At 42.1% G+C, this 24,499-nt stretch overlaps 1 protein-coding gene across 2 annotated transcripts in view; it reads left to right on the top strand.

Annotated features, from left to right (window-relative positions):
- scube1 (signal peptide, CUB domain, EGF-like 1) overlaps positions 1-24,499 on the top strand; it is a 370,427-nt gene that overhangs the window by 280,877 nt on the left and 65,051 nt on the right. For both annotated transcript variants that reach the window (XM_078568359.1, XM_078568358.1), the window contains 2 exons: positions 19,600-19,716; positions 20,642-20,764. In XM_078568359.1, the coding sequence (XP_078424485.1) occupies positions 19,600-19,716; positions 20,642-20,764 (240 nt within the window). The remainder of the gene's footprint in view (positions 1-19,599; positions 19,717-20,641; positions 20,765-24,499) is intronic.

Here is a 24,499-nt window from a genome sequence, read left to right as displayed (position 1 = left end):
CAGCTGTGCATTATCCATTCTTGGAGCTCAGCCAAGCATTCATAATGAGGCCATTTGGCAACTTATTCAACAAAAGCAGGCTGAACAGATGGCATCATTATGAATGCCTGGCTGAACTCCCATTAAACAGAGGAAGGCAGCCCACCCTCCATGCCGCCTCTAGCCTGCATCTGGAGGTGATGGGCCTGACTTTATCTTGCCCCCACCTCCCAAAAACTAAAATATGGCAAGCAGAGACAGCCTTAACGGAGATGGTTTTGCCGGGTCAGGAACTTTCCCAACTCTCGGTACCCATCTCCCTCCGCAAACTCCAGCCCAATAGCTCTAATATTGATAGGGGTGGGTTGTCCATATAGGGGCATAGGGATGGGGTTGGGGAGGGCCAGGATTCCAGATGGGAAGTCCAGAAGTCTGTATTTTTGCACAGGCACTGGAGTTTTAACTCTGCAGCAGGCATCTTTACTCTCAGGTTCCATGCACAGATGTCATCCCAACTGACAGACTTGGGTTCCAGACAGGGAGGAAGCAGTGTGCAGCTGGTGACAGGAGCAGGCAGACCTGATTCTAAAATTCGAGAGGATAGGTTATTGCAAGTACTGGGAGGAAGCACTCCTGCTCTTCCTGACCCACCATCGGTGTTTATAAAGGTACTTACTACCTCCTGAAGCTGGTCGTTCCTTTATTCTGCTATTAAATTTCCCGAGGCAAGGGAATCCCAGATAGCCAGAGTTAAATTTGCAAATCAGGTTATGTCAGAAGCCGCCAACCTCATTAAACTATTTTGTCAACTGGCTTACTGGAGCTGGCTGGTTTCCCACTCTCACTCTGCTGCCATTAAACTGGGAAGTTGACTGGGTTTGAAATTTTTAAATTTCTTTAAAAATTTTAACATCTCACCCAACTCCAACCCGCTTGTTTTTGAGGGTTAAAATTCATACAGCTCCCCTGATTGATCCTGCCAACAAATTGCCACTCATTTCTGCCTTGGGCTTTTGACTCCTGCTCATAGTTCCAATTTTCCTTGAAGAAATTGAAAAATCTGATGAGATTACCATTGTTAATAAATATCCTAACATGAACATTGCAATGGTAACCCCTGTCTATAATAGTTCCTACAAGACAGCAGAAGCTGTACGTAACAACAAACTTACAACAGCAACTTGTATAATGTAATAAAATGTCCCAAGGTGCTTCACGGGAACAATATAAATCAAAAAATTACCCCATACTGCATCAGGAGATATTGGGTCAGATAACCGAAAGTTTGGTCAAAGAGATCATTTGTAGTGCCTTAAAAGGGAAAAGCGAGGTGAGGAGGTGTAGGGAGGTATCCTAGAACTTGGGGCTTAGGCGACTGAAGGTGCAGCTACCAATGGTGGAGTGATTAAAATCAGGGTTGCACAAGAGGCTAGAATTAGAGGAGTGCAGATATCTCAGAGGGTTGCGGAGATGGAGGAGATTGTAGAGATAAGAGGGGCAAGGCCATGGAGGGATTTGAAAATAAGGATGAGAATTTTAAAGTCAAGATGTTGCTTGACTGGGAGCCAATGTAGTTCAGTGAGCAAAGAGTTAATAGCTGAACAGGACGTGGTGAGAGTTAAAACACAGGCAACGGACCTTTGGATGACATCAAGTTTATGGAGGGTAGAATGTGGGACACCAGCCAGGAGAGCATTGGGATAGTCAAGTCTTGAGGTAACAAAGGCATAAATGAGGATTTCAGTAGCTGCTAAGCTAAGACATGCAAAGTTGGTTGAGATTACCAATTATTAGAGCATAGAACAATAATAAAGCACACTCCGTTTGAGTAGCGAGCGCTTATAAAACTATATTAGCATTCCTAAAACCTAACTTTAACCAGATCTCTGCCTCTTGCTCTAGCATATAACTTGCTGGCTCATGCACTTCAATCTCATTCTCAGTTGTTACTATATACTTTAATGAGTGTTGTATCCTATTCCAGTGTTGAACCTGCAGGATTATTAATTCTAGCTCATACCATGCTGTTGCCTTAAGATTTCTTACCTTTTCTCCTTTAAGTTCTCCCCTTCTTCCTTCACTACCCACCACCCTGCAATACCCCAGGTGTGTTATATTGATTTCTGATAGAGATACCAAATTCTATCCTGCTGTCTATTTCCAAGTATCTGTAAAGTGCTTTAAAAAAAACAACAACTTGCATTTATGTAGCATCTTTAACATAGTAAAACATCCCAAGGTGCTTCAAAGGAGGGTTATGCAATAGCATTTGACAGTGAACTACATAGGGATATATTAGGACAGGAAGGAGGTAAGTTTTATGGAGCCTCTTAAAGGAGGACGGAAAGGTTATGAGAAAGGGGTTTAGGAAGGGAATTTCAGAGTTTAGGGCCTATGCATCTGAAGGCATGGCCACCAATGGTGGAGTGATTAAAATCAGGGAAGCACAGGTGGCCAAAATTGGAGGCATGTAAGGATTTTTTAAAGTAGCGATTATTATTAATAGTAGTAAAGTTTATTAGTAGAAATGTTTATTATCTAATAGATAGAGGAATGGCAAGGCAGCTCCAACCTCTTTAGTCCACATCCTATGCTATGTGGGAAGTCCAGGATGCTTACTGTGTCCTAGATAACAATGTGTGGAGGACGCGTTGTCATTTTCAGCAGCTTGAGCTCTCTTTCAGAGTTTGAGTAGCAGCTGGCATCACTGCAATGCATCTGGATTTTGTGAGGGTTTGAGATGCCAGGTGGTGGTGGGGAGTTGGGGGCGGAGGGGGGGGGGGCGTTGTTGATGACAAACTGTCAACATTTGCTGTTATTACCTCTCTGAAACTGACTGCAACTTTGATATCAGGCATGCACAGATTGGCATGGAAATCCTGAAGTCGCGGTCTGTCACTCAGACCTCCAGTAGAGGCAGGGCTGTGCCTCCCCATGCCATTCCCCCCCAGAACCGCCAATCATGAAACCAACAAGAACAACCTCCTTCCCGCTCTCGCCCACTGTTTAAAAACCCCATAAAATGTTACACCCTGTTCAATCAGCTGTAACTGGGTTTTTAATGTGATTACTAAAATTTGACAAACAACAGAGCTGGCCCTGAATAAATAATTTTATATTTGAAAGAGCTGTTAAATGATTAAGTAGTAGGTTAATGTTAACATTTTTTGAAACGTTTTTTTAAGAATTTTTAGCTTCTACATCCACCTCACCTGTACGTTTAAATCTTGAATTTGCTTTGTGTAAACATTTTTTAAAAGTGATGTTATCTTAGTGCTTTTGGTTTCCTGTTTGGGTGTGTGTGAAAATTCTTTAACGTGATTGGCTGCTTAGACAGGCTAATGACATCTTGGCTACTCCATGCTATGAATGCCCAGTAAAGATCACTGCAATCAGTTACACTACCCTGCATAGTGATAGAAATGAGATTCTCACCAGACAGATCACTGCTAACTGCAAACTCTGGGTCATTTTTTCTGAAGAATCCAGCAGAACTGCAAGTAGGGAGCTGCCTCGTCAGGACTCTCCTGCAAAATAAGCTTGTATGCATTTTGTACTCTTTCCTACATCAGTGGTTAATAGCATTTGGCTGCACAGAATACAGGGGCTTTGCTTTGTTTGTGAGGTTAATTGAACATCGTGACAAAAGTGTAAAAGAACCCCATCTCCTAACACTGAGAACCTTCATCTTGATGAGAAATAAAACCAAATGGAAAAATCTTGACAGAACCAGGGATGTTATGGAAGTGACAGCTGTGAGTTTACACCGTATTAAATTTAGCTGATATGAATTAATATTGCAACAGTTTTCCATCCAGTGATATTTTGAATTTACTTCAAGCAACATAGTGCTGTGCATTAAAAAAATAAAATCTGGTTTCAATTTGATTTTAATGACAGGACAAACTGGCCTCAGGATGACAGTATAAATCAACACCCACTTCTAATATGTGGTTATGGTGTACATATTCAGTGTAGAGCTCTTCAGTTGTGGTTTCTGTTTCTTGCAGTAATGTGGTTGGAAATAAGAGGCAAATATTTTCCAAAACACATTTGGATAACTCTACAGGCATATTGACAACCTACCACGAGGCAAGGCAAATTACAAGACATTTTTATTGGGAGTGTTTCTGATGTGGCTTTCCCATTTTTCTCTCTTTTTAATTCTGCAATTTCTCCTTTCAGCCTCCCACCTTGCAAAAATGGTGATCCACGTTGGATTATTTTTTTTTGTGGGGGATGGGGGAGGTGAGATTTTGAATGGATTTTCCATCTGCATGCTAAAGTGGATGGAAATCTCACTCTTCAGAGAGTATGGGAGTTCTGACGGTGCTCTGGCCAGCATTACCCCTCAATCAACACCACCAAAAACATATTACCTGATCATTAACTCATTGCTGTTTATGTCACTTTGTTGTGCACAAATTGACTGGTGCTTTTGCCTATGTTACAACACCGTAATTTCTGTAGCTGACCAGAAGTGCAGCAGGAACAGATGCATAAGTGCACTCCACCCGCACTGTGGCTGCCCATACATGTGCAACTCTTCCTGATGCCAGCGGCAGGATGGAATTTTCCTATATCTGAGTTACTAAATCTGAATTATTTTGTAAAGTTATCCATTTACAGCACCATTGAATGACTGCCAATCACAGCACTAACAATGGATGTATTATTCAGGCTCTCCAATGGTATCAAGGTAGAGGAAACAGTTACATCTTCAGAGGGGTCAAATCCCACACAGAACACCAATTAACTTGCCAGAATCCATAATAAATCAGAACATGAAAATATGTAAAATAAATGAGTTTATTTGGATGCTATTTTTCCCCCAGCGTGTTAAGGCTTTGTGCAGGGAAGTCCTCACAGCCCAGGTAGCTCAGCTGAATGATTATCAGATTCTTAATCCCAGGGGCACTGTTTTGAAGACATAATGATGGAATGAGATAATAAATTTAAGTAATTTATTCAAAACACCTTTTTTTATTGATTTTTTACCAAAAAATATTACAATTAATTCTCTACTGTCTGAGTTCACTGGAAGTTGGGAATCCCATTTACTGAAATTTCCTGTTTATATATCCTGATCGTTCATAGAATTGTCAGAAGCATTTTTACAGAGGGAAATAGTTGATAAATGATTGGTAAAGTGGACACAAGAACTTACAATTGGTTAAGGACTGCACAGACCCAAAATGGGTAACTTTAACTTTATTGTTAGTCTATGTCAAGGCTACTTGTTCATTGTAGTGCTGCAGCTGACACTCTGACACTGAGGCCCAGATTTCTGACATGACAGGGAGGCTCTCTGTTATGGTGAAAATCCCAGAAATGACTGAAAATTCTAAGTACCGCCCCCAAACCAACCTTTTCCCATCTTCATGAGGGCGGGACTGGAGTCTGGCTGGGGTTCACGCATGCAAGTTTCATGGATGCAACTGGCCATTTAAATCACCAGCTGCCTCCACTGAAGTGGGATTTTGGAAGAAAAGGAGTGTGGAATCCGGAGTGTGCAGAATAGAACAGGTAAATGGAGGTCTGAACTTGGTGGGTGTGTTTGGATAACTAGGGTACCTATTTGGAGAGGTAAGGTACCTCTTAGGATAGGGTCCCAGGACACGTTTGAGAGAGGTAAGGCACCCTTTGGGATTGTTAAAAGTGAACATGATTATGCACCTTTTTCACGCAATCATTGGAACTGTCCAGCTGTCAAGGAACTGTCCAGCTGTCAAGGAACTGCCAGCTGTCAAGGCTATCCAGGAAGTCTCAAAGCTACCAAAGATATTAGGTGATTTGGTGTGGAAGGGGTAAGGGCAAAGTGGTGGGTGGTGGGCATGGATTGGCATGAGTTGGCATTAAGTTGGGATGGGGCCATGGGGAGGATGGGGCACAGGTTCGCATAGGTTAGCATGGATGGGGCATAGGGAACGTGTGGGGGTGAGAGGGTGAGGAACGTTTTTTGTTTTATTATTTTATATTTATTTAAACAGTGCTGGGGCAGAGAGGCAGGCCTTGCACACAGCCCACCTCAGCAACTGGCAGCCTATGCATGTGTTCCAGGCTCACCTGCCCAGACTCCTGTTTCAGGAGGCTTCCCCAACACCACCCCCACCCCCACCCGCACCCCCGACTGAAAATCCCAGACATTTTTAAATGTTGGGTTTGCCAAGCTGACCCCAAGACTGACACAACGCGTGTGTTACAGCACAAATCAACGCAGCCATAAGACAAAGTGACTATACTTCAAAAGTAATGTATTGGCTGTAGAGTGCCTTATAATATCTTAAGGACATGAAAGGCTGTATATAAATGCAAGGTCATTCATTCTTGAGGTTGTTTTCCTACCCGTCCCCTTTCTTGTGATTTTTCCTATGCCAGACACCATCCTTAGCTGAGAGTGTGTGGGGGCAGTGACATCACTGGGGGGGGTCACCTGTTCCTGACTTCTCTGCCACTCGTCTTTGCAGTATAGCCACCAAGAGGATGTGTGATCAGCCCAAGTGGCTTTCCAATCTTGTGGCTTAATTCATCACGTCTGGTTGAGGAGAACCCCAGTGCCTCACCCAGATCTTACATTTCAGTGTGCTTGAAACTCTATGGTGTTTTCCCCTGTTAACCAAAGCATTTTTATTCTGACAGTCTGTCGATTAATCTCTATCCACTCCTCCTGTTTGGTTTCCATATCTAAACATGAGCACAAATTGTCAAAAACATTAATCAATATATTGAGACTGAGGAAGGGTTTCCCATTGTTTATGTAGGTTAAATAAACCCTAAGATTAGATTATGAAAGCAAAATTACATCTCCAATTGTATTGTTCTCACAAGAGCTGAAAACTACAATGGCTTGATATTGTGTGGTAATGGTGGTGAAACTGACAGCGTCTTCAGGAGTCCTCACATGCACAGAATAACACTGAAATCCCAAAGTTGCTGTTTGTGCTCCTTCAGAGGGTATGCTGATGCGGGCTCCAGGCTACAGTCCCTAAGCAATCAGTGAACTGATCAAAACTCCCATTTTTACACCATTAGTTTCAGCGTAAAAAACACTTGCTGAAAGAGGTGTAACTGAATTGTTAACAGCGTTCTAACTTTGTAATTACTGCTAAACACCTTCACTGGCCATAAAAAAATGAACTTTATATTTGTGGAATGTTAAATTTCATGATTGAATTATGATAGAAAAAATCCAACATATTTAAAAACTATTTTTAAAAGTTTATATTGCTATTTTAGCCTCAATCTAAATTCAATCAATATCATTAATTTCACTATCAGAAAATTTACATTAAAAACAAGGGTAAAATGCGTCTAATTTCCTGATTTTCTGTTTGTGAGAATATTTCAATGTGAAACATAGAAATGCAGAAAATTTACAGCACAGGTGGAAGCCATTCAGCCCTTCCTGTCTGTGTCAGACAAATAGAGATAGCCAGCCAAATCCCAGTTTCTAGTTCTTGGTCTATAATCCTGTAGTTTACAACGAATCAAGTGCCTATTCAAGTATTTTTTAAAGGCAATAAGGGTTTCTGCATCCACTAACCTTTTCAGGCCACCATCGCTCTTTGGGTGAAAAAAATTCTCCTCAACTCCCCTATAATTCTTGTTACGATCCCCGTAGAAACAGATAACTTTCACAAGGATATTTGAATTCCCAGTGACTGGCTTAAAGCAATCATATGGCAAGACTTCATGTTTTAAGGCTTTTAATGTACAAACTAAAAGCAACATTCTCTAAACACTATTTAGTCGGCAACTAATACTCTAAACTACAGAAAAGATATCCCTTACTGGTTTCTTAACATGACCAACAGCAACACACTCCACTTATACATTACAGCACACTCTCTGCAGAATTGAAGCTTTTGCAGCACCCAATCCCAAGTCACTCCTAGTTCCAGTAAGCTCCCTTCTCTCCATTTTGTTGAGTCGTAATGTCCAGTGATTATCCAAGGCTCTTTCCCACAGTCTTCCAAGAGATCCCAAACCGACCTTCAGCAGCACGGCTGGCTCCAATGACTCAGTCCCCTGGCCCCACTAGGATGAACCTAAGTCCTTAAATCTCCACTGGCTCCATCTCTCCAACTGGGGAGCTTCTTCGCTCTGTCTGTCTGTCTGTCTGTCTCTCTCTCTCTCTCTCGCCCTGTCTCTCTCTCTGTCTCTCTCTCGCTCTCTCTTGCCCTGTCTCTCTCTCTCTGTCTCTCTCTCTCTCTCTCTCTCTCTCACCCTGTCTCTCTCTCTCTCTCTCTCTCTCTCCCTGTCTCTCTCTCTCTCTCACCCTGTGTGTGTGTCTCTCTCGCTCTGTCTCTCTCTGTCTCTCTCTCTGTCTCTCCCTCCCTCTCTTTGTCTCTCTCTTTGTCTTTGTCGCTGTCTCTCATTTCTGAGACAGCAAGTTTCCAATAGCAAAAAACATCTGTCTCTCTCTTTGTATTCTAGTGTTAAACCTGGTGTGTGCATTTCAATAGCACTTGAACTGGGTCCCCTGTTCCATGGTAACCAGGTCATACAGGTTTGTCATCAGGCAGACTAGCAGCAAGTTACATGACCCTCTTCATTATCCCATTTTACCTTGAATTAAAAAGACAGTTTAAAAACCTCATATTCATAACATCCTTCTGCCATTTACTTCAAATTGATTCCCCTTTATTTCCCCAGTTATTGACCTCTCTGCTGACAGAAATAGGGCCATCTTATCCACTCTATCTATGCACTTCATAATTTTATACACCTCAATTAAAGCTCCCCACAGCCTCAATTGTTCCAAAGAAAACAACCTCAGCCTTTTCTCATACCTAAAATTCTTCATTTCTGGCAACATCCCCATAAATCTCCTTTGTATACTCTTTAGTGTGATCATATCTGTCCTGAAATGTGGTGACTTGAATTGTATACATTACTCTAGCTGTGGCCTGACTAATGGTTTGTACTGTTCTAGCATGACTTCCTTACTCTCAAACTCTATGGACAGGATTTTTCACTGAGTGGGCGAGCACACACACCCAATCCACTCGAGCGTAAAATGACACGCAATAACGCCAGACGAGCATAACGACGCCATCGTGCACTCACGCGATTTTCCGGTTGGCGGGCATGTGTGGGAGTTGGCAGTGCGCCCGCCGGCAATTAACCAAATCTATTGAGGCCATTAAAGTAACAATTGAATGAAAATTTTCACTGCCTGTCCAACCTTAGCGGTTGGCGGGCAGGCGAAATAGGCCAAGCAGCCTTTGGATTTTTTAGGAAACCTCATTCACGGGCGGGATGAGGTTTCCTCATAGACACGTAGACATTTATAGCACAGAAGGAGGCCATTCGGCCCATTGTGTCCACGCCAGTCAACAAGGATCTGACTACACCTATTTTCCAGCGCCAGGCCCATAGCCCTGGAAGCTAAGGCAACACAAGTGAATATCTAAATATTTCAACAGCAATTAAAAATTAAATTAAAAATTTAAAATTTCATGTCCCTGCTCATGTGACAGAGTCATGTGAGGGGGACATGTATTTTAACTTTGTTATTTTTGAGTTTTTAAATCTTCAGCTCCCTGAGGCAGCTTTGTGCTCCTGCCCCCACCCAGGCAGCGCTGAGCACTGCAGCGCGTGATTCACGCCGGCTAGCTGTTAATTGGCCAGCCAGCGTGAAATCGATGTCAGGTTCGATCATGGGTGGTGCTCGGCTTCACAACCACTCCCGGGCCCGCCCGCCATGTCCACCTGACGAGGTTAAAAACCCTGTCCTATGTCAAAAGGGAAGTGACCTGTATGCCGCTAAAAACCGCCTTATCTACCTGTCTTGCAACATTCAGAGATCCGGAGACATGCATGGCAGTTCCTTTACGCAACTCAGATTCCTATCATTTATTGTGTAATCACGTGTCTTGTTTGCCTTTCCCAAAAGTATTCCTTGTGCTTCTCCAGAAATGTGTGTCTTGGAGAGGAATTTGCAGGTAGTGGTTTTGCTTGTCCTTCCAGGTGGTAGAAGTTGGGGAGTTGGAAGCAGCTGTCAAATGAGCCTTGGCAAGTTCCGGCATTGTAGCATGTATTTGGCACACACTGTCCCCACAGTGTGCTGGTGGTAGAGGGAGTGAATGTTCAGGTGATGGATGGTCCTGAATGGTGTCAAACCTCTTGAGTGTTGTGGGAGCTGCACTCATCCAGGCAAGTGGGGAGTATTCCATCACACTCCTGACTTGTGCCTTGTAGAAAGTGGACAGGCTTTGGGGAGCCAGGAGGTGAGTTATTCACTGCTGAATACCGAGTCTGTGACCTGCTCTTGTAGCCACAGTATTTATTTGACTGGTCCAGTTAATTTCCTGATCAATGATGACCCCCAGGATGTTGATGGTGTAGAATTTGGTGAATGCCAAGGGGGATTTGGTTAGATTCTCTATTGTTGGAGATGGTCATTGTCTGGCATTTGTGTGGCATGAACGTTACTTATCACTTATCAGTAATTTATGAATGTTGTCCCTGTCTTGCTGTGTGCAGACAGGAACATTGTGTAATCATCAGTGAACACCTCCACTTCTGACCTTATAATGGAGGGAAGGTCATTGATGAAGCTTGCTGACATCACTGCTGCTGCACACCAGGGGAGCCCCTTTGCTTGGTGCCAAATTTAAGCCGACATCAGGAAAACAAAAGTCTGTGCCCTAGAGATCGCTGCATCTTTGTGGGCAGCTTGATTTGAGGTCAGTGGTGAGTGCCGTTGCTTCACCATTAGTCACAATATCTAGCCCAGTGTTTGGGCTGCTTATGCCTTTTCAGGGATAACATCACAATCAGTGATTTCCAGTGACTGATTAAGCCAAATGCCATATCTATTATATGATATTGTGGGATTCTAATGATGGTTTGAGGCTGAAGATAATACAATACTACCTCGTAGATTGACAGGTAATGGTTACAGGTCTGTGTTATCATGTAATATTAGAATCCCCATTATTGCTAGTAGTGTGAAAATAATAGTCACAGTTCAGCGTTGTCATTTAACCTGAGAAATATTAGTACTACATAGTGGTGTCACAGGTCACAGATATAGGCAAAATGTGACACTTTCGCATTGCAATTCCCAAAAGAAATGTTTACCTCCTAGTTTTCAATGGAGTATGAATCCTATGCAAGGCTTTTAATAAAATAAGGGAGCAAAGCAAAGGACTGGTTGGGTAAGTATGGAGCACAGAATGGGAGAGGAATGAGAAATGTGGGACCTGATCCCTCCAAATTATGAGAGCATTTTTCGGAGAACCACAAAATTGATAAAGTGCCGCAATTTTAAATTTTTAAACAATTGAAAGGTACTGGGAGATGAGACAAGCACAGGGGTGAAGACCAAATTTGAGGTGGCATTTTCAGAGGAAGCAAGGCTTTGGTCAAGCTGCAGTTCTTTTCAATCATGAAGATATCAATTTTGGGAAGGGGCACACTTCAGGGCCACAGGGTTATAGGGGATATCTTGCCAGGAATGGGTCAAGAGAGAGGCCACAAGCCACATTCACATGCCAGTAGACTGGTGTGGGTAAGCAAGCTGAGTCCAAGTGGGAAAAATTAACAAGAGAGCAGGGAATGAGCGCACGGAGCCCAGTCAGAGAGTGCACTCAGCGGGCAGACAAGTCGAGCTGAATGCCCTTAACAAATTAAAGTACAGCAAAGAGAGCCTGAGGGTGAGAGGTCACAGTTATGACAGCAGAGCAATGAACAGGTCTAAGTGGGAAGCTGCACTCAGCAGGTGGACAAGGAGACCAATACTCATTGCAACAGCGCAGAAGATGCCTAGGAGAGTGCTGAGCAAGAGGCCAGATTGATGATAACAGAACAAAGAATGGGGATTGCAGTTGTGGATGAGCCTTGAGTAGACATTATTTTGCCAGGATTGATGCCAGAGCAAGCAGGCATAAACTGTCGGGAATGAAAAATGCGTTTGCAACTTAAGTTTCAGTGAGGTGATTTAGAGCCACAATTTCTCTCTAGAGTAGAGATTGGAGCAAATTATTTGAACATGGCTAGAGGAGTAAGGATAATCATGAAAGCTCTACCTAGTGACCACAGTTATGGAGTTATACATAGCAATGACACTGAATTGTAAACACTGTAAATTTACTGGGCAACAGCATACTATCTGTTACTGTTCATTAAGCAAGTATCATTTCCTTTCAATTAAATGGTAACTACTTACAAAAAGGAAACAGCTACTGTCTGAATAATGATGTTTATCCATCCAATATTTGGCTGTTAGTTTTCCTTTCCTCAAATGTACCCTCTGTTTAATCCCATGATGTGCATTTCAATAATTAATGTAATTGGTTTAGATAGTGCAAAGAAAATCACCAGGATCTGAAAGCAAGGTTTTGCCTTTAATATTAGCGTCTTTCCCCTTGGGCAACTTTATTGGGAGCAGCTGCTACCAGACAAAGCAGTGCAGTATCAGCAGTCTGTTTCTCATGGGCATTAACACCCACCACTCACTGAGGGAGTTTGCTCTGTAATTAACTCCAGACAGTTTGTCATTAATATTTTATTCCGTTCTTCTAGCTTTGTAAATTGATGGATATCTTGAGCAAAGCGGTATGGAGTTGATTTATTGGTTGCTGCATGGGGAATTGACCAGAAAGTGCTAAGTAGTTGGTTTTATAGACTAAAATATCTTGAAGTGTAAGTTACTATTTACTGAGAATTTGAATCAGTATGTACATGCTCTTTATATTGCTTTAGATTACATGAGAAAAATGTTGTAATTTCTCTTAAATGTTTTGGTAACAACATTAAGTGTTTCCTCTGCTTTTGTGTTAGTTAAACTGAGAGACAGTAGTGCTGGGAAACAGAAAACCCTTTGATGTTGGGCACTCATTATGGACAAAGTACTCCCAGGTCATCCATAACAGAACCAGATGCAAAGTAAAGTTCCTCCTAATCTGCCCCAATCAATGTGCTTCAACCTAATTATACTATACCAGTGTGATTTCTGTTTCCATTTATATTCCAGATCTGAGTGAGTTTGGCAACTCAATGCCAATTTGTGCTAAAATCTGAACACTTTATGCTAACAAACAACATAAACTTCAAAGTGGTCCAGCTTGTACATACACCAGTTTCACTTGCAATCTGCAAGTGAAAGAGAAGAGTGGACTTTAATTGTCAGATAGGTAATCGAGGAGGAGCTGACTGCATTTCCAACTGGCTGCCTCCACTGGATAATGCATTAGTTAAAATTCCCCTGAGATGTATTCATCCCACCAGTCTGCCCCAGATTCAAAACCAGAAACAAGGCATGAAAGGACAATACGTAAACCCATGACATATCTCCCAGTCACTGCATGTTCATTATTGAAAACCTTAATTTTGAAGATAAGTTGACCACTTGCTTTAAACACAGCATTGGATAGAAATTTTATTGGAGCTGTTTCTGCTCCAATGTTGTAACTTTGTTAGAAACCTCCCTTTTTTATTATTATTTAATTGAATGTGAGTGCCATTGGCAAGCCAGCTTTTCATAAGAAATAGGAGTAGGTAATTTGGCCCCTTGAGCCTGATCCACCACCATTCACTAAGATCATGGTTGATCTGATCATGCCCGTCCCTCATAACCCTTGACTTGCTTATCAGTCAAAAATCTGTCTAATTCAGCCTTAGATATATTCAATGACCCAACCTCCACTGCTCTCTGGGGAAGAGAATTTAAGTCTTATGACCCCCTGAGAGAAAAAAATCCTTCTCATCTCCATCTTAAATGGGAGACCCCTTATTTTTAAAGTGTGTCCCCTAGTTCTAGACTCACCCACAAGAAAAAACATCCTCCCAGCATCCACCCTGTCAAGTCCTCTCAGATTCTGTTTCAGTAAGATCACCTCTCACTCTTCTAAAGACCAATGCATATAGGCCTAACCTGCTCTGCTTTTCCTCATATCACAACCCCTTCATCCCAGGAATCAGCCAAGTGAACCTTCTCTGAACTGCTTCCAATGCATGTATATCCCTCCTTAAGTAAAGGAAACCAAAATTGTACCCAAATGTGGTTTTACCATTGCCCAGTGCAGCTGTAGCAACACTTCCTTACTTTTATACTCCGTTCCATTTGCAATACAGGCCTACATTCCATTTATCTTTCCAATCACTTGCTGTATCCGAATGCGAGCTTTTTGTGATTCAGGTACCAGCACATCCAGATCCCTCTGTACCACAGATTTCTGCAGCCTGACTCCATTTAAGTAACATCCTGTTTTTCTATTCTTCCCACCAAAGTAGACAAGCTCACATTTTCCCGCATTATACTCCATCTGCTGAGTTTTTGCCCACTCACTTAACCAACCTATAGCCCTTTGCAGAACATTTGTGTCCTCTTCACAACTTGCTTCCCCCCCACCCTATCTTTGTGTCATCAGCAAATTTATCTACCATATACTTCATCCAAGTCATTAAAATCGATTGTAACCCCAGTTGAGACCCCAGCACTGATTCCTTTGGCGCTGCACTTGTTACAGCTTGACAACCCGAAAATGAGCAATTTACCCTTACTCATTGCTTCCTGTTAGCTGACCCTTCGTCTATCCATGCTAATATGTTACAACGCCATGAGCTCTTACTTAGTGTAGTATCCTTTGATGTGGCACGTTATTGAATGTCTTTTGGAAATCCAAATACATCACATATACTTCTTTCCCATTATCCACCCTGCTTCTTACTCCCTCCAAAAACTCCAATAAATTAGTCAAACATGATCTCCCTTTCTCAAACCATGTTGATTCTGCCTGATTGTATTATGATTTCTTTTTAAATGTCCTGATAATAGCTCCTTAATAATAGGATTCAAACAAATGTTAGGCCAACTGGTCTATAAGCTGGTATTTTCCAGCCCCGCCCACCATCAGGATTTTCTGGCTCCACCAGAAGTCAATGGACTTCAGGCTGGCCCGCCGCATTCCTTGCGGTGGGTCCCACCATGGTGGGGCTGGAAAATCCCAGCCATAGTTTCCTGCTTTCTGTCTCCTTCCTTTCTTGAATAGTGGTGTTATATTTGTGGTTTTCCAATCCACTGAGGCCTTTCCAGAATCTAGGGAATTTTGGTAGATTGCAATGCATCCATTATTTCTGCAGCCACATCTTTTAAGACCCTAGGACGCAGGCCATCAGGTCCTGATGTCTCATCCCTAATTGTCCTTCAAAAGGTGGTGGTGAGCTACCTTCTCAAACCACTGCAGTCCATCTGGTGAAGGTACACCGATTGTGCAGTTAGGAAGGAAGTTCCAGGATTTTGATTGAGTGACAGTGAAGGAAAGGCGATATAGTTCCAAGACAAGATAGGGAGTGGTGAAGTCATGGAAAAATTTGAAAACAAGGATTAGAATTTTAAAATTAAGGTGGTTCTTAACCAGATGCCAGTGTAGGTCAGGGAGCACAGGGGTGATGGGCGAATGGGACTTGTTGCAAGTTAGGACATGGCAGCAGAGCTTTGGATCACCTCCAGTTTATGAAGTGTAGAATGCGGGAGTCCAGCTGGAAGTGCATTGGAATAGTTAAGTCTAGAGACAATAAAGGTGTGGATGAGGGTTTCAGCAGCAGATAAGGTGGGTTGGAGTTAGGTAATGTTGCAGAGGTGGAAAATCTGCCATTTTAGTGAAGGCACAGATAGGTGTTTGGAAGCTCATTTCAGGGTAAAATATGACATCTGAGGACAGGGAAAAATAAATGCATAGGCATTATAAATGACCATTTTAGGGCACATGAACTATATCTTATTAATCACGGGAAGTCACAAGATACTTTCCCAACAAAATACTTCCATTTCAAACAGAGAACACCAGATCCAGAATATTGAAAACAAAACAATGAGCTGAAAAATCCATTCATGTTCAATGTATATGTGTTACAATCCCAGCTGATGTTACTACTGGACAAGTCAGATCCCAGAGTGAAACCTGATTCGATAGATCCAAATATTTTTTTTAGAAACCGTGGAGGTAAGTTACTGAACAAATTCACAGGAGTCTGCTGATGAACTTTTAGCACAAGGAATAAAACATTTATTAAACAAGGAAAATTAACTATATTACACCAGACAAAAAGGTTGGAAATATCTCAATACAAGCACAAGAAAATGATTCAAATGTTCACTATTCCTTCACCTTAGCTATATCTTTACAGACGCATACAAATTCAAAAAGATAAAACAATTTACCATATCTATCTTATACTCTAATATTTAGACTAAGTATGTGGTACATGAGAACTAACTGGCAAACTGTGGTCAGACACACCACACTGCAAAGTAAATGACAATGTGACCAAAGCAGATTCTTTGGATTTCTCAACAACCCACCCAAAAGCTCGTTACGTTGTAATCTCACTGAAACTCTGTCTTTCCCCACACGTCACTCCCACTCAGACAGCTTCAACCAGGATTGATCTCCAGGGTTTCAATCTCACCTTCTGAGATTCTTTTCTCCTGGATCTCTGAGTACACTCAAGCTTCACCTTCCAAGCACACTTTCAGATCTTCGGCCATGCCAAGCAGAACACCACTGATCCAAAAGGGTACCTTTGCCCTTACGGCCCACAACACGGAGTCGCCAACCTTCAGCTGCCCTCTTGGATCTTCAGGGCCTCTCTCGAGCTGACTTTGCTTCAAGTCTGCTCCCCGCAGCACTCTCTCTTTAATTTGGAGCCTATTGCTCTGCTCCTTTCTATCAACTTTACTTAACATGATCTGTTTCTGATCTCTGTCCTTGTCCCTTACAGTAGTTGGACTGTCTAGGGACCTCTTTCTGTCTCATTCCCTTGTTTGGGACCACCTCCTTGGTTTAGGACATTTTCCCTGTCCCCCTCCCAGTGTCCTTCTCCCTGGGACGACACCTCTGCAATGGCGCTCCTCTTCAAGTCACCTGACCTGCAGTTTTCCACTGTTTCACTTTGTTTTTCTTCGCATGTATGAAGGGCCGGTTCCGACCTGAAGATGTCCAAATGGATGAACTGCACGTATGCGGCCCTTTCCCGGCCGGCACATGCGCAGAAGTCCCGAGGCCCAATGGGAACTGTAGTTTCTGAACTCCTGATTTAGGTAAGTATTTTTTGGGGTTTCCAAACACATGACCTGGGTTTTTTCGGCACAAACTTTCTATACATTTGTCCAATAGTTTACTTGTACTTAATGTCAACTTGTATATTTATTGGACTGGAGAAGGCAGAAACTGTCTCTTCAGCTGAGTGACAACCATCTATGGTATCATTTAATATGAGTAAATTTTTTTTAAAATCCTGGAATGTTACAAATCTGAAACGGAGATGAGTTCTGGAAGGTGCATCAGTCAGAACCAGAAGGTGAAAAGTTGATACTTTCTATGGGGCCTTTGATGAGAATGAAGGGTTGGAACTAAAACATCAACTTTTCTTTCAAATGCTAATCAACCTGCTGCACATTTCCACCACTTTTTAACTTTATCTGTCAGAAAGTGATTTTGGAAATTGCAACGTTTTATATGGTTCACAGGAAGGAATCCCATCTAATTGGAACCAATTAGAACAATGCCCACAGTTAGCAGCTGTGGATATCATTTTCTCCCCTTGTCTTGTCTTGCATTTCCAATCAACTGCAGCAGGGTTCCAGATACTAGGGACTGAATTTTCACTCCTAGGTCAGGTATGCAGAGACATGAAAGTTCCCAACTCCTCAAATCAGACTTAGGAGAAACTTCCACGAATATTTGGATTTTCTTTCCAGGGCAGGGGTTGCTGGAGGTGGTGGGGGTGGGAGCTAACTGCAGTCAGGCTCACCAGCCCGAGAAAGTGTGGAGGCAGCCACAGGCTGGTTTTAAGGCCTACCTTGGTACTCTGGGACTTTGTCCCAGTTGTAATAAAAACAGCAAAACAAAAAACAACTCCCTAGCCCTCACCCCTCACATCCCCTCACCCTCAAACAATCCCCATGCCCCATCCATACCAACTCATGCACCCCACCCACCCCCATGGCCCCTCATACTTACCATGCCAACCTATGCCCCTCTACCCACCCACATGGCCTCTCATATTCTCCCCTCTACCACCCCCATAGTGTTTTATAGCCTATATGCCCACTGATGCCAGCTCATGATTTCCACTCATCACCATAGTCCTTTATAGCAACTTAGTACCAACTCATGACCTGCGCTCATTGTCATAGTCCTTTATAGCCCCCATGCCAACTTATTGCAAACTCATGACAATCCATGCCCTCCCACACACCAGCCTTTGGCCTTACACCCTCCATACCACATCACCCAATATCACAATGGGCAGACCTTGGGAGCCATGCTGAGGTGAAATAAAATTAAGTTCTATGCATCTACTACAGACTTCAATATATATACTTTTTAAAAACTTTCAGTGATAAAAATCTATTGAATACATTTTAATCCCTTCAAGTACCTAATGCCTTATAAAAACAAAAAATTATATTCATAGCCCCATAGGCTCAGTTGTTGACTATGTTTAAGACTGAGATCGATAGATTTCTAAATATCAAAAACATCAAGGGATACTGGGATAGTACAGGAAAATGGTGTTGGAGTAGCTCAGCCATGATCTCATTGAATGGCAGAGCAGGCTCGAAGGGTTGAATGGCCTACTCCTCCTATTTCTCATATTCTTATGTACTTAAAGACAGCTAACCCTTAATAACCAGTTGGAGCAGTCAATTAAACCGTGAACTTACAAGCAATTCTCCCGTCGTGATAATGGTAGATTGTGAAAGCAGACAAGCAGCATGAATGCTATAATGATAGCCCTCAGGCTTATGTTAACAAACATCTACTGAAATTCAGGCACTGATTTTTTTTTCTCAAGTGCAGGCTGTTTTCTTTCAAAATTTAAAGAGCATGAAATTTAAATGACTTGACAGTTCCACAGACCTTATCCACTTTTTACACATGTTCATGCCGACTCTTAACAATTTCAAAAGGGTACCTGAACCTCTCCAAAAGGTACCTGATTCTCCAAAGAGCTCCGGCAGGTTTAGACTTTTTTTCCCCTCAAATGCATAAATCCCACGAGCCATGTTTCAGAAACTTTGATGACTGGAATTGCTTCACTTTTAAATGGTGCCACTGCCACCATGAACCATGGATGTGCAAAGTACGGCCCAGCCTCCCTTCCCCACCACCATCTCCCACCCCCCTTCACCTCCGGTGAAAATGGTGCTGGGCGGGTTTAGGTAATTTTCTTTATTGTGCTAATTTGCTGCATCATGAAAGCAGAAAATGCTGATGCTGTTAAATTTGAAACTAGTGAGGTTCTGTAAGGCTTTTCCCTATTGGCCTTGAACATTTTGTACGCACAGTGTTTGGGGAAAAAAAAAGTTTCGTAGTACTCTTAGTGGATGTTGGTGAACTGATGATGCCAATATTACATTTCTCATTCTGACCTTCGGTGCCTTTCAGTCTTGCTGACCCCACTGAAGTTCTGCTTATTTGGTGACCAGTTTTATGTAGAAAATTGAAATTGCTGTTGCAAGTGTCCCAAATATCAGTAATTTTCTCCTGTTCATGATATACTACTTGGAAAAAGAACAAGCATTAGTCCCATGGTATCTTTATTAACTGCACTAGCATATCAGACGGGCTTTTTAACAGTATAATTTTTCTCCTCCAATTTTAGATATCGATGAGTGTTCCTTTGAAAGGACTTGTGACCACATATGCATCAACTACCCAGGAAGCTTTGAATGCTTGTGTCATAAAGGTTATACTTTATATGGACTGACGCATTGTGGAGGTTTGTTCAATACGATGGGTGGCATTATAATTCACATGGACTGAAACTGCAATGATTAGTATTAGGTACTATCCAATGTTAGTTAATATTGAAGTAAAATTTGAAGTATTGTGGTAAATGGAGGACCAAAGGCCAGTCAGTACGGAGTTTGAAAGTGCGATTCTAAGCAAATTGCAAGAGAGTGTGAATGCAGAAGGAAGTGGGGTTGGAAAGGGATGGCGCACTAACAGATGCAAGGAAGTGATCAGAGATGATCTTGCCATTGATCACACTAGTGAAAGCGCTGGATGGTGAAGTTTGGGTTAGTGCTCTTAACAAGGCTATGACTGATGCCATGATGGGTCCATCGGAGAATGCAGGTAGAGGCACAGAGGAGATTCCAATGTGGCCCGATGGCAGATAAGATGGAAAGCAGAGGAGTAGCAATTGTGTGGGGTGGAATGGAGGGGTGCAAAGTGTCAAATACTGATAGGAGAGATTAAAGGGACATGACCAAATTCAGGGAATGAAGGAAAGAGAGAAAGAGAGGCCCATGCAGAACTTAGCCTGATTAGAGTGTAGCTGGCAACATTTTGAGTAAGATGGAAATTGTGGAGGACATGCTAAAGGGTGTTTTGTTTCGCTATTCACATCAGTCATTTCAATGTCCTGCGCGAAAATTATTTTCTGTTTATCCAATTTTCCACTAAATGCAGAGTTAATGTATGGCTTGTTACTTGGTATTATGGAATCATCATGTACCTGACTAAATAATTTATTTAATTCTCTGACCCAATTGCCTATTTCTATAATGGTATTTGATCATAATATGAATTGTGTATAAGGAATATATTTCTTTGTTTTCAAACATACATCAAGCATTGAATATGTAAGTCATAAAATGGGACTGCTTCTCTCTCTTATTCAATGAAATTTATCTTCTCAGATATCGATGAGTGCAGTATTAATAATGGAAGCTGTGACTATAGTTGTATTAATACAATGGGAAGTTATGAATGTGTGTGCCCTCCTGGGAAGAAATTGCATTGGAACAAGAAGGATTGCACAGGTAAGTAGGATTTTAGAAAGCAGCAAGATAAGATAGGAGTCTCTTAAAGTTAGTTTGATCAGGTTCCCCATTAAAAAGGAATAATATGCCATTGTAGTGTCTTAACCAAGGCCTTTTTTTGATAAAGGCATCACTAGAATATTTTGTACAATTTTGTAGCAAATGGATACATTTCCAAAATCAATTCACTCATTTAGTTTAAAGTTGCATTGCAAATGAATGTTAGGACAGCTTGACTATTTGGACTCTTGAGTACCACCATCAGTGCTCCTGCCCCTAAGAGAACACGAAACTAAATGAAATGAACTCCACAGCTCAGATTGTGCCCAAGACCTACTTTAAGCCATGTTGAGTGCTAAGGTCGGAGTCATAAAGAACAAACACCTCTTTGATTTGGCCTACATAAGGGGCTGGATGGTACAATGTTACACTACAAAAAAAAATGGGAGTGAAAAGCTTAATGTTGTGGTCACTTGAGTGCCACTCTTAGGCAGCTCAACAGAAGTGCAACTGTGTCAAAAAGCACATCTGAGTTCCCCTTTAAATAGTCTTTTCTGCTAGATTCTCCACTTAAGTTAACTACACCCTTTTGTCCATTCCAATTCCTTTTCAAATGGTTTAACACAGCTTCTGCACTTCAAAATCCATTTCCAATCTATTTAGCCCATTACCTCACACTTTCTGCATTAATTATCATTCATGCATTTTTGATCTGGATTGTTTATCCTTCCCTCCTTTTCACCATCAGTACTAACAGGCGACAGTACCGATTTGGAAGAAGGCCTGCACCCTTTTATTTTTCAGATACTGATCAAATTTCTTTGTTATTCCAACACTTTCTATTTTCATTTTTATTGGCTGTCTTCTCTTACCATACTGTCTGACCCAGCATATTTGTGCTCCTAGTTTACTACGAATTGGCAGATGGCTATTTGGGAAATGCAAAATTGCACATTGGCATAGCGAGGAGTTGTGCCAGTGCTAGAACGGAGACACTTCTGAGCAGAGTAGAGAGAATTTTACTGGGCATTTCATCATTCTATACATGAAATGATTAACACTGGCCTAAATACTCAAAATAAGAAGTGTTCCATTACCTGGCACCAATATCCTTCACCTTGCACAAATATGCCCTGGTGTTTTTATAAAAGAGGAAGTGAAATGAAACAGACATACAAAACACCAAGGAATCAGGAATTTCTAACATCCAGTACTGGATGAGCAGAAATTTCCTTCAATTAAATATTTGGAATGCCAAAGCTGTTGTCATCAATCCCTACCACAAACTCTGTTCCCTATCCACTAACTCCATCTCTCTCCCTGGCAATTATCTAAAGTAGAATCGGACTGTTTACAACCTTGGTGTCTTATTGATTTTGAGATGAGTTTCTGATGACATATCCTCATTCTCACTAAGATCACCTATTTCTATTTCCGTAGTATAGCCCGACTTTGCCTTGTCCGTGCCTTTGTTACTGCTAGACTTGGCTATTCCAATGCACTCCTGGCCAGCCATGTTCTATCCTTTATAAACTTGAGCTCATCCAAAACTATGCCCATATCCTTACTTTCAGCAAGCCTCATTCACCCATCATTCGTGTGCTCACCAACCTACATTGACTCCCAGTTAGGCAACTCCTCGATTTTAAAATTTTCATCCTTGTTTTCAAATCCCTCCATGTCCTTGCCCCTCCCCACCACTGTAATCTCCTCCATTCCTATGACCCTCTGAGGTGTCTGCACTCTCCAATTCTGGCCTCTTGAGCATTCCAGATTTTATTTACTCCATTGTTGGTGGCCATGCCTTCAGCTGCCAAGGTCTTAAGTTCTGGAATTCCCTGCCTATGCCTTTCCACCTCTTTTCCTCTTTTGCCTTCCAAGACATTCTTTGAAACCTGCTCATTTGATCAAGCTTCTGTTCATTTGCCCTAATCTCCTCAGTTTGTTTTAAAACCCTCCTGTGAAGTCCCTTGGGACATTTTACTATGCTAAATGTGCCATACAAGTACAAATTGTTGTTATTCTTCTTTGTATACAGTGCCTTTGTTACTGCTCCAACAACACTCAAGAAGCTTGACACCATCCAGGACAAGGCAGCCCGCTTTATTGGCACCCCATCCATAACTGTGATGCACAGTGGCAGTAGTGTGTGCCGTCCACAAAATACACTGCAGGAATTCACCAAAGCTCCTTAGACAGTACCTTCCAAACCCATGACCACTACCATCTAGAAGGACAAGGGCAGCAGACATATGGGAACACCACCACTTGGAAGTTCCCCTCCAAGCCACTCACCATCCTGACTTGGAAATATATCGCCGTTCCTTCACTGTCACTGGGTCAAAATCCTGGAACTCCCTCCCTAACAGCATTGTGGCTGTACCTACACTGGACTGCAGCAGTTCAAGAAGGCAGCTCACCACCCCTTCTCTTGGGCAGTTAGGGATGGGCAATGAAAATGCTGGCCTAGCCAGCGACTCCCACATCCCATGAATGTATAAAGAAAACCTCACTGCTCAGTTTAAAATGTTTGTAATCCAAGCCATTGAATTATGTACTTTTTTTATTATTTCAACAAGCACTGATTCATGCCCCTTCCTCTAATTGATCTGGCTTCGTTTTGTTTTTACGTCTTTCATGAACAGTCTGTTTGGGAAGTGCACTGCCTAGTTAATTTTGCTGTTATTTTGTTCACTCATTGTCAGGCACCTTTGCTGACTAGCATGCCAAATGTCAGCTCCTTTATTTTCCTGGAACTGAATGGATAGATCTTCAGCATCACAGTAAATTGCCAACATTCTAAGATGACACACAACATGTAGCAGACAAAATATAGCTTTTAACCAAGTATGTGTTGTTGGAAATTGAAGGAGTATGATGAAAAACAGAAAGAGAGGTGCAAAAAGGTGCATAAACAGCATGCATTAGTCTGCACAGTTTTCAAATTCCCTATTGTGTTAGCACATCAGCCATCACTTTTTAAAATTATTATACCACACGCTGTAAAGCAGAATTCCATTAGCAGTTACATTCGCCAACTAACTAAAGTTAGATTGCTGAATCCCAAAAATATGAAATCAGATTGAAATCCATTGTTAGCAATTTTGCAAAAGTACCTCTTCAACTGAATAATTGTTATGCATTCCATATATCTTCATTATAAAACATTCACCAACAGTTTTCTCCATTTACAAGCAACCTAATTATTACAAATTCAGGTCTGCTGTCGACATTTCTCTGGTACATTGGCATCAGTTGCTCCCTTAAGCAATCTGGGCACCTTATTTTTATTGGAATTGACTTATTTTGCCTTAGGACCTACTTGTGCTGGAAAGGTTGTAAGGGCAAAGGAAGGTGGATGGGGGGACATGAGTTGGCATGGAGGGTATGAGGGGCCATTGGGGGTGGATGGGGCATGGGTTGTCATGGGGTATGGGGGACAGCAGGGGTGGGTGGGCAGCATGGGTGGTGATGGGAGGTGGTGCAAGCTTAACCAAGGGATGTACCAATAGCATCATCTTTTGATCCGGAATTTGTACTTGTACCTTTTACTCATGAGCAAAAATTTTCACTCGGTGGGCGTGCCCAACCCGCTCGAGTGTGAAATGACATGTGTTGATATCGGCCCGAGCGTGATGATGTCAACACAATGTGCAGTCGCGTGATAGTTCAGTCAGCGGGCATGCTGCCGACTCCGGCACACACCCGCTGACAATTTAAAGGCCTGTTAAGGCT

The sequence above is a fragment of the Cetorhinus maximus genome, chromosome 22 (assembly GCF_964194155.1).
Source record: "Cetorhinus maximus chromosome 22, sCetMax3.hap1.1, whole genome shotgun sequence".
NCBI lineage: Eukaryota > Metazoa > Chordata > Chondrichthyes > Lamniformes > Cetorhinidae > Cetorhinus > Cetorhinus maximus.
Note: the sequence above shows the minus strand (reverse complement) of the source record. Positions and strands in the feature narration are given on the sequence as shown.